Genomic DNA, 10,769 nt, shown 5'->3' on the forward strand with positions numbered 1-10,769 from the left:
TACCGCGCCAGCGCCGCGCCGCACACCAACACCACCTGCGTCACCACTATAAAGGGGTAAATGCTATAGTGCAACCTGTTAATGTACCGACCACACAATACATTCAACTAATAAAGTGTTATAATTATACATGTTAAAAGAGCGTCAAACTAACTTTCTATTTGTCGCTATCGCAACAGCATTCGGTCCAAATTTAAATAAAGCAAGTAAAAGTTTGTACAAAACAGTGGAAAGTAAGAAAGCACTAGTTACCTTCATCTGGGGCGGCGGCGAGCACGCGGTCCTGCAGCAGCACGTGTTTGTCGGGGTGGACCAGCAAGGACCACACGGCGGTCTTCGAAGGCAGCTGCCGCTCCTCGTCCATGAGTATGAGGCCCAGCATGGCCGAGATCGCCTCGTTCACAATCGGCTGCTACAAAAATAAACATTATGATAAAGGCTGATTATTGGTAGGGTATAAAAATACTTAATTTATTTCTAGATGTGTATGTTTGTTTCACCTGTAGCGGTTGCGCGGCGGCGCGCTCCAACGCGCCGAGCAGCGTGGGGCGGAGCGCCTGCGCGTGCGCCGCGGCCACGCCCCCGCGCACCGCGCGCGACACCAGCGCCACGTACGCGCAGCGCACCGCCGGCGTGCTGTTCTTTGCGGACAAGTTCTTCTGCGAATCAAACATAGTAATAAAGTAAGCTGGCTTAAACCATAGTCGACTTCGGCACGATGTCTGCCACTCACCTTGAATATCTCGTAGACTTTGGGGTGCAGCGGCGCCCGCAGCCGCTGCGTCCACAGGCTGAGCACGTCGAGCGCGACGCACAGGGTGCGCTCGTGGGACTCGCTGTCCAACACGCGCGCCACCTGGTTTGTAACTTCCTCGTACAGCACTTTGAAGTCTTCCTCGTTCACTGCCAGCTCGCTTAGTGTACCCGCACCCTAATAATCACAAATCAAACAAAACATATTTAAACCTGAACTTTTCCTTTTGCGAGCTACATTTACTGTAAATTAGAAAATTAGTGAAAGCACGAAAGCGTGAAAAGTGAATAGGAATGTACACTTTGTGAAGTATGGGCCATGTACTGTATTGTACCTGTAGCACCGCAATCTTGTCCTCGCTGGAGGTGAGCTTCCCGCTGGCGCCGTGGTACTCCGCGAAGGCGGCGGCCAGCAGCGGGCGCGCGGCCGCCAGCGCGCAGCAGCGTTGCGCCAGGTGTCCCAGCGCCGTGCTGGCCTCCGCTCGCGCCCACAAGTCTTTGGAATGCAGATTGCCTGAGGAAGGAAATTGTGTTCATTTAAACAAAAATTTCATACTATGTAAAGCATATTTGATATTTATATCTCTTACGGCCGAATACTGAACACATTGTTTCGGAACCACTGCTTACAATTGGTCCGATGTCAAAATTTTAATGTATTTGGATTTTAAATGTGTTCTTAAGATGCTGTTATATTTAAAATATCTTTTCAATAGTCTGCCATTACTGTTTTTGGAAATTCGCCAAATCAATACTGGAATTTTAAATATTAATTAAATAATTTTTACATACCTATTAAACTTTTGCCAATATCAACAGCAGTACCATCAACAAATAGTTGCAAATTGGCAAACACTTCACCAACAGCTTGTATAATAGTCTCAGGGCTGCGCAACATGGCCTTCTGCAGTGCCGGCAACAACGACTCCCTGACATCATCCAATGTTAACATGTGCAGCAGGTCGGCACAGGCAGTGATGTAGTTTGCATTTGGGCGATTTTTGACACTGATCAAACTTTTTATGAAGCTATCCAGCATTTTTGCCTGTTGAGATATTTATCTGTGGGTTAGTTACACGCAACGGGCTGTCAGCGCCCTCCGCGTCCAATATAATAATAGCCTTAGGATGCTGCTGGGACTCCCCCGACACTGCAGTGCGTCAGAGATGTTTGCGCAAACGCGGATTGACGGCTTTAACGCCATACTGCGCAAACGTACGGCCTCTCTTTTACGCAGAGTTCGGGAGAGTACCAACAGCATCCTAAGAGGGCTTAGTGAGAAGCCCGACTGCCCGATCATGGGGCACTGGCGGCGCGTACATATGCGCGTAGCCGGCATCGGGTCCCCTAGATCGTTTTAATTATAGTTTCTCCTTTTTCTTTATGTGTGTGTGTGTAATGTAATATAATATGTAGTGTTCCTGTAAATATCATATGTGTAATATTCTGTTACATGAATTAAATAAATTATTATTATTATTATTATATGACTCTACAGTATTTAAAAACAGTGTGACCTTAAAAAATCCAACTAAACATAAATAATTATTTACCTTATGACTGATAACAGTCTCTTCATCTCCAGTTTGCTTAAAATGTCTGCAGAGGGCGGAGAAAATGATAGGTATTTGGGGACCAGTGTCAGCCGGCAATTTGGTGAGCACATCAAACCACTTGATGGTTTTTGTTTTGCCAACAGCTTTCCATGAGACATGTAACTAGAAAAAATTGTAATTTATACACTTAATCATTAATTACAACATAATAATGGTTGAATTTGGTTACAGTTTATTTTGTTTACATACAGCAGTAAATGCTTTGTTATTCTTCTTCTTATTTCCATATGCGGTGACCACAGACAAAAAATTAGCTTGTGATAACACCAAAGAGTTGTAGTCAACACCATCTTCTTTGCTTTTCAGGGATGCTTCTGTTATTACTGCTGACCAGTGTAGTGCAAATAGTCCACTTTGGCATGTACTTTTGCTGAAAAAAATTAAATTGCACTATAAGATATGGTGTAATTTGTGATTTAGTTATATTATATGGTAAATTCACTTACGATGTAACTGTATTTCGTAAAGTTTCTGATATATCCAGTAACAAAGGTAGGAAACTGCGTAATGTCCATTCACAATGGTTGGCACTAAGATATGCCAGCAAGGTTTTCACATAAAATTGTGATGTTGTATCCCTGTAGCGATGCAATGTGGATGTCACAACGCGGCAGATAAACCTAACTACTGGTTCCGTTATACCTGAAGAAAATGTTTACATTAGATACTTAAAAGAAAAGTGTTACTTTTTTTTTGCTTATTATTGTAATTACAACACATTTTATATATTTACATAAAATAATGTGTGTACTGTTAAATACTAGTAGAATAAACTGTTGAATATAAAATGTATGTTTGAATGACTGGGTTCTTATGTAGTACCTTTAATCTGAAGTATCTTTTTTTACTAGCCATAATCTTAGAAGGTATTATTTAAAAAATAGTACAAAACTATTTTCTACTATTTTTTAAATAATTTTAGCAATCTGGTAGCTTTACTTTATCAATTAGACTAAAAGTCTACAAGATATATTTCCTAACACAAAGAAACAGTAATGTAGTTTAAGTGTAAAAGTTAATTTAAACAAACAATGTAACAGGTGTATTCTTAAAATTTATAGTAATGAACATATCATTGATGTATGAGGTGAGGTACAAGCATATAGTAAAGGTAAGCTAAGTTCACTCCATTGAATGCAGTTACCTGAAAGTACCTGGGAATTGGATCAATAAATCCAGGGACCGATACCGACCTTTAATAACTTCACTGCATAGATATGTACTATCTTTATACGTATATCTGTAACGATAATTAAATGAATAACTAATTACCTGGCGTTGCTAATACATCCTGAATTTCTTTTATGACTTCACGTCTTTCTTTCAAGCTTGCGGTCTGGATTTTAAATGGGACGTCTTTCAATTTCTTCAACACCTGAAAATGAAACTTACGTTACCGGAATACTAGTTGATTTATTGTATGTTTCAATGAAGGGTTAGTAAATAATCACCTCTGAATCTGCCATTTTTAGCAAACATTCAGATAGTTTTGTATATTTATTACAAAGTGTGCTGTAAAGGAAACAGAGCAAAATTTGTCCACCTAACCCTAACCAAAACACTTGCGCTCGGATGTTGGACGTAAAAGAGACAAATGAGGGAGGTGAGGGAAGGGGATCAGAAGGAATGAACTGTCATAAGTTAAACGCATAATTGCCAGTAGTAATAAGATTCGAAAAACATTTCTTGTTAGAATCTTTATTAAAAAGCTGAATCGAAGGGTAGCTTTAATATTTTCCGTTTATGTTTGTACACTTAACTATACAAAAATTATAAAATCTTAGACATTAAGATACACTGTGTTAAAAATGTATGAAAACCATTTTATATACTCTTTGGCTGTTGTTACTGATTGACATGTGTCATTGACAATTTTTGCCAGGCTTGATTAAAGGAATATCATTCATTTGTTTCAAATAAATATTATTTACAATAAAAGCATATGTTAAATTTTTAACATGGAAACAAGATTAAAACAATTAGATCAACTACATAGTTTTGTCGAAGAAGTGGACAAAGACGTGACACTTATATTACAGAATTTGCAATGGGATCGAAAACATCTTTTGTCGGTAAGAATAATAAACTATATAAGTTTATTGTTATTAAGAAGAGAAGATGGCACGTTGAAAAGAAAATATATAAATTAAACGAGTTCCTGATATGGATATAATTAGACCTTAAAGTGTAAATGTAATTTATTTCCTTCTAGAACTTACCGATGGTAACATGCCGCTATGATAATAACCACCAATTGCCCCAGGAGAAAAGGGAATCCCACGAAACGAAGTGTTTCATGAAATTGCAAGGCTATTCAGAAGATGAGGAAATGTTGCCTGAACCATTGGACATTAATGCAAATACTCTAGTCAAATTAAGTTAGTGAATATTTTTATGTAAAATACTTAAAAGAAAAATAATCAACGTAATATATAGGATGTATTATAGAAAAAGTTACATTTCCCGTTCACTTTTAAACACGATAACAAATATTTCTATTGTTTTTTACATGCAGGTACTCAACAAATCATTACTATATTGAATAAAGCTTCAAAACGCAACCCAATGTTTAAGAGAGGTACATACAGTATGTTTTTTACATATTTATACAAATTTTCTCACTAGAAAATGATTTATGGTGTATTGATGTTATTTTCCTTTTACAGCAATTATTTTTGTTTCTATCCATCATAAGTATTGGTCTTAATTTGTATCCTTTTCGTGAATTACAAGCTAAACCTAATAAATACTTACAGCTGTCATTGCTTCCACTTTTAGGTATTTGTTTAAAAACATTTATTTGCACTTTACATAACTTCAATAGTATAAACATTATTTTTAGTAAAAAATTGCCTTTAAATCTCCACCATTCTATCCTTTGAATGATTTTCTTAATAAATTGAATATAAGGCAACAATTGGGAGAATCGATGGTCGGAGCCCTGTAGCCTGGCGCGGCTGCAGGCCACGTACACCGGCGATGAGCGGCGTGCTGTGCATGACGCCGTAGTGCAGGCTGTTCCCTCATGTCATGACCTCGCAGACTTGGCTCTGCCCGGGTAAGATACAGCTCATAATATGTTATTAATTTTATCAATCATTTATGCAATTCTGAATTTGTTTTCTGCTTTTAAGATGTAGCACCGATGAAGGATCTAATAAAGTCAAGTCCCGCGTGGAGATCCTGGCCGAGCTGCGAGACATGAGGCGCCGCCGCACCAAGTACCGGCAAGCCGCCAAGACACGCAACTACTCTGACGTGCTAAGAGACGTTATTAAAACTCAGGTCTCTTGTTTAATTGTATTAGTATTTACGAACGTTTCATCATTTACTAATTTGGTTTTTATTACTTTTTTTAGATGGAGTCCTATTCTGGAACATCGCAGTTTACTGAGCAGTCTAAAGATAATAATTCAATAAGAAGTGTTAATAAGTGTAGCCAAAATTATAATTCTAATCAATCGTTCACGAGAGATCGAGAAACATATATTGCTACTAAAGATATAAGAGGGGGCCATTTAAATAAATATTACAAGTCACCCAATCGAGAAGCAAACAGATGTAATTCAGCTACAGCTACTAACTATAATTCTAAAAGACATCAAATGTTTGGAAGTGAGAGACAACAAACAGATCGATATCATTCATACAGAGACAATTATAAAACTAACGAATCTACAAGAGAAAAAGCTTTCGAGTATAAGCCCAGAGACAAGCATACATCGTCAAGTCACCAAAGATACGAACACAAAGAATATCGCTCCAAAGATAGATCGGAAAGAAATATTAAAGAAACCCAAACACGAAATAGTTACAGCCAAAAGAGGAATAGAGAGTACACTTCGGATGAGTCAGAAGATTCTAGATCTACAGACAGAGAATATAGACGAAAGAGTCACAGAAACAGACGATCGCCGAGTTATAACGATAACTATAGGGGCAGAGTAGACAGAACGCATATCAAATCGGAAAGATCGGAATCGCCCACTAGATATAGACCTGGAAGAAGTCAGCCTTTACCGGCTCAAACACATAATAAAAATTCAGAACTTCAAACAAGCATTAAACAAGAAAGAGTTAATTCACCAGATATGACTAAGAAACAAGATTATGGTAACACTTCCAGACCCATAAATGATACCGATAGTGGGACAAGCGCGCTTATCAAAGTAGAAAAAGCTGAAACTGTCTCTCAATACAGTTGCAGTCGCTCTGAAAGTAGATCCATTGATCACACAGAGGATAAACCAAGAGAAAGTAATATAACGATGAAAAGAGAAAACGTACAAAATAAAGATAAAATAATTGAGAATAGACAAGAGAGAAGTGGTTATTATAACTCCATATCTACAAATAGAGATTTCGAAAGTTCAAGTCGGAGAATTGTATATTTCGAGAGAAGTTCAGATATACAACATAGATACAGAGATAGCTCAAATTCTAATACAGAGTATGATGTAACTGTTAAAGAAGAATATACTGAAACAAATAAAAGAAATGATCGCAATGTTAAATTGAATAGAGGCTTAGGAAAGATATCTGATAGACACGGTCATCACAGAAGACGTAGTGCATCAAGTGATACAGAAGGACGTGGTCATGATAGAAGACATGATAAATATCATTCTAAAGAAAGTAATTCAAACGATATAAGAAAAGACAGAACGGGTGATTCTAACAGATATAATAAACCAAGTTACTACGACAAACACAATACGAGATGTGACGTCACAGACAAGGAAACAAGTTACGACGAGAGACGGAAACGCAAAAAATATTCCTAATTAAACTTCATTAAAATACTTTAAGAAAAAAATTCTGTTTCATTATTTTTTTAACTAAAATATTTGAAATTTTGTTAACATTACGTATTAATAAGTAGCCCGTGACATTCCTTTCGTAGAAAAGTTTGCAGATAATTGTACAAATTATTTGAAAGTTAGTATTCTTCTAAAGCCTATTTATTTAATTCTAACACAGATATCAGTAACGGTTTGTCTCTTAATGTTGTGATTATGAACAAATTTCTTAATGGACATTATTCATTTGAGGAACCACGTAAACGGGAAATGAACAAGACAGCACGATTACCGTTTTCTTTAAGTTACACAGAACTTAGTCGTTTTACAAGCTTATAAAAAAGAAATTAGGGATATTATCTTAATTTTAACCTGAGTCAACGGTGCGACCTAAGATTGGTATCTAAGGTGGCCGGGCGCATCAGACCAGTTATTATGAATTGATATTTGCAATTAAATTATTAAACAATTCTTTGATAATCGAACAAAAAGACCAAGGATTTCTAAGGAAAAGAGATAAGGCAATCTAAGATCAAACTAAAACAAAACTTGCTTCTGACGTTTTCAATCATTCGTCAGATCTGTACCACACTTATTGCTTCATTTTAATTTAACACCAATTTTTGTGTTTCTCCAAGCGGCTAATGAAATTGCGAATAACGGGATATCTAACGTGTGGTCGCAATATACCATTTGAGCAATTTGCGGTTTTATAGCAACATATTAATCAGAATCTAAATGAATTATTACGTCCGTCGAAATAAAATGCATGCTCAAATCTTTGTGCTGCTAAATAAAATGTGTGATATGAAGCCGGTTGAGAATAATTTATTCATGAGCATTATTGTAGCGTTATTGTGAATAGTCAGCTCGTGGCTGTACATCATGCTCGCAAGATTTCTAACAATTTTAAAAGATCGCTCGTAACTGATTAGTAAAGGACTGCTTGTGTGTGCATAATGCAACTTGTATTTGTATTCTCGTAAGAAATCTACAGAACGTAGTAACTGTACCCGTGATATCATTAAAAAATAGTTGAACTTTTTTGTTCCCCACATCGAAACTCTAATCAGCACATAATGTCGTGCTTTCCGATGAGTGGAGCAATTTAGCAGCTGATAAAAAATAGTGCATAGACAGAGAGCGCACGCGGCGCTAGCGGCTATGAGAGTGTGACGGCCGTGCACGCTACAACACCACACTGCTGCAACGCGATAATTGACACAAATGCAATTATATCAATTCTAATAACATAGCCGTACAAAGATCAGTCGAACCTTCGTCAGCTAGGAACGATCTGATTGAACTATTTAGTGTTGACAAAACTGCGATGAGAACTGTTACAGACTTCGCAAGTTACAAAACTGGTATTTACCTAACGTTACCTGGTAGTATATCCGGAAGATCAAAAATTGTATGCTTTTCTTGACCGTTACTGCACATCTTTTATTTATCCATTTACATATATTTTATTTTTAATAAAAGTGTGTGTTTATATGTTTGCTTATTACACGTGGGTGTAGTTTTCTGATGTGTACCGGTTTGCTGGGTGTGCGCGTATTGCCAGTGCCCGTCGGCGCATTGACGATAACATGTAATTGTATTGTTCTCCAGCGGCTTCTAGCGAGCTCTAGCGGTTGAATATGTGCTTCCTATAAGGGCCAGATACTGGACCTCTATCTGATTGCTTGCCATTGAATGTAACAAGGTACCGAGCTTGTTTTGCGTTTTATTGTACTTAGTATTAATAGTGGAACGTTATAAAAAATTGACACGTACTCGTAAATTAATATGTATTTACTTCTTGCATTGATTTTTATTTACGTACCAGATAAATTCGACCCAGAATAGTTTTCCCTTAAAATCTGCTCGTCTATAGAGACATTAAAATGGTGAATCTGATATTTTATGCTTCGCTGAATACAGTTTGCAAAATGTTAAATTTCTTTTGAAATTCAGGTCGATTGTTTGGATAACGAGAACCGTGAATTTAACGACTACATTTCAGATGCTTTCAGTCTAGATGTGTAATAATGAGATTTTAATTTTTTGTATTCCTTTAAGTGTTAGAACCTAAACATCAAACTAGATCATTATATAATCAATCTGAACAATTATGTCAGAGACAAATAAGTAACTAAAACTTGACTTCGTTTTGAGTGGTCGCTTGAAACATCGTGGGAATTTATCGCCAAGTGTATATTTGAGGTTTTGTGGTTAAAACATTAAATTGATTTACAAAAGTGTAGAATTGCTCTCTCTTCAATTTCTGGTAGAATTCATCTTTACAGAGCTAATATAGTTAATATATTTCTCGCATTTTATGAAAAACTAAATCCCTTAAACATCAAAGCGTCCACGTGAGTTATATTAAAACGAGTTGCAATTTATTAACAATGGGATTTGCAAGAGAATGCAAAAAGAATAAAAAAGCGTGGGCCGCAGCCGCGGGGCGCGAGCGCGAGCGCGGGAAATAAGAAAACGAAGCGCGCGCCCCCGCGGGATCAAACACTGCACAATGCACGGGCACGGGAGAAAGATAACATGGGTATTAGAGTACTACTATGATTAATGTTATGTTTACCTTTGCATAAAATAGTAAAAAATAATATGTTCACAATAGTAGATTTGAAACATCCATATTGACAATATCTGGACTATAGGCACAAGCGAAAACAAGTGTGGTTCGTGCCAGCCGGCGCGGCGGCGGGTGGCAGCCGACACGACAACGGCACGGGCCCGGCACAGTATGCCCGAGTCGCTTTTCTCGTGCGCACGTCTCTCGTTGTGATGGTGTTACATCGCGCGGCAAAACTTATTCACGTCTAAATAGTGCAGTGTATGAAATTTTTTTATCGATGATTTTTGTGCGACCATGTGATTGTTTTGTGCACTGAATGCTGTAAAAAGGATTTTTTTTCCGTGTTATCTTAGGTCTGGTATGATTTTTTAAAGTAAATGTAATTATTATTTGTAATTTGAGTATAATATTTTTTTTCGAAAATAATTTAACTACTTTAATCCAATAAGTTAAAGGAAGAATAGAAAATTTGAATGGTAGTGATTATTTTTAATGGTTCGAAATACGGTTCGTTTAGAAATTTAAGTGAATAATAATAATAAGCAGGCAATATAAATTTCTGAAAACCGAAAATTTATCTATTAATTAATTATCCTCGTGTGCAGGCTCCCTTATATAAATTGTAAATTAGCGGTCACACTTATCTTGAGATATTATATAATCTGATGTTTAGATTCCAGAGAAACTTCAAAAGTAAATATTATTTGATTATTAAATAACTTTAATTAAAATAAATTATAAGCGATTTCAACTTGAACTCGTGCGCAGAATATGGAGCTCTCCTATTATTTGTTAAGGTGAAATGGAAGCTCGACTCCATAATTGAATCGATGCGAGATAAAAGGCGTTGGACACGGTGCGGCACGGCACGGCACGGTGCAGCACGGTGCGGCACGGTGCGGCGCACGACACGACATGATTAGTATTCGTTTAGTGAGAGTCAAAATGGCGGGTGTACCATCGCGAATTAAATTATACCACTTACTAAAAAAATGTACCTAAAATGTACTAATTAGTACC

General features: G+C 37.0%; 3 protein-coding genes across 6 annotated transcripts in view; 2 read left to right on the forward strand and 1 right to left on the reverse strand.

The window, feature by feature from the left end:
* LOC106103632 (translational activator GCN1-like) overlaps positions 1-3,969 on the reverse strand; it is a 12,711-nt gene extending 8,742 nt beyond the window's left edge. Inside the window, exons 1-11 of the mRNA XM_013283427.1 lie at positions 3,821-3,969; positions 3,642-3,744; positions 2,816-3,011; positions 2,559-2,739; positions 2,307-2,471; positions 1,546-1,798; positions 1,089-1,267; positions 734-931; positions 501-659; positions 253-412; positions 4-46 (exon numbers count right to left, since the gene is read on the reverse strand). Coding sequence (XP_013138881.1) covers positions 4-46; positions 253-412; positions 501-659; positions 734-931; positions 1,089-1,267; positions 1,546-1,798; positions 2,307-2,471; positions 2,559-2,739; positions 2,816-3,011; positions 3,642-3,744; positions 3,821-3,835 — 1,652 coding nt within the window. The 5' untranslated portion in view covers positions 3,836-3,969. The remainder of the gene's footprint in view (positions 1-3; positions 47-252; positions 413-500; positions 660-733; positions 932-1,088; positions 1,268-1,545; positions 1,799-2,306; positions 2,472-2,558; positions 2,740-2,815; positions 3,012-3,641; positions 3,745-3,820) is intronic.
* Positions 3,970-4,253: 284 nt separating this feature from the next.
* On the forward strand, positions 4,254-7,178 carry LOC106103882 (protein starmaker-like). Its single transcript, XM_013283798.1, has 6 exons — positions 4,254-4,441; positions 4,582-4,747; positions 4,885-4,947; positions 5,280-5,427; positions 5,504-5,654; positions 5,729-7,178. Exons 1-6 carry the CDS (start codon positions 4,328-4,330, stop codon positions 7,151-7,153), a joined length of 2,067 nt encoding a protein of 688 aa, XP_013139252.1. The 5' UTR covers positions 4,254-4,327; the 3' UTR covers positions 7,154-7,178.
* Positions 7,179-9,724: 2,546 nt separating this feature from the next.
* LOC106105542 overlaps positions 9,725-10,769 on the forward strand; it is a 24,003-nt gene continuing 22,958 nt past the window's right edge. The window contains exon 1 of one of the 4 annotated variants that reach the window (XM_013285944.1): positions 9,725-10,102. The gene's annotated coding sequence lies outside the window, so the exon portion shown is untranslated. Of the gene's footprint in view, positions 10,108-10,769 lie in introns of all 4 variants that reach the window. The other 3 variants (XM_013285936.1, XM_013285927.1, XM_013285919.1) reach the window with 3 other exon arrangements.

This window comes from Papilio polytes, unplaced genomic scaffold (genome assembly GCF_000836215.1).
Source record: "Papilio polytes unplaced genomic scaffold, Ppol_1.0 DF824270.1, whole genome shotgun sequence".
NCBI classification, from domain to species: Eukaryota; Metazoa; Arthropoda; class Insecta; order Lepidoptera; family Papilionidae; genus Papilio; species Papilio polytes.

What these genes read in the sequence shown, in the direction of transcription:
- LOC106103882 (XM_013283798.1), top strand. Translation starts at nt 4,328, where the DNA reads ATGGAAACAAGATTAAAACAATTAGATCAACTACATAGTTTTGTCGAA. An exon ending in ATCGAAAACATCTTTTGTCG is followed by an intron (nt 4,442 to 4,581) that starts GTAAGAATAATA and finishes ATTTCCTTCTAG; the next exon opens with AACTTACCGATGGTAACATG. An exon ending in GAGACGTTATTAAAACTCAG is followed by an intron (nt 5,655 to 5,728) that starts GTCTCTTGTTTA and finishes TACTTTTTTTAG; the next exon opens with ATGGAGTCCTATTCTGGAAC.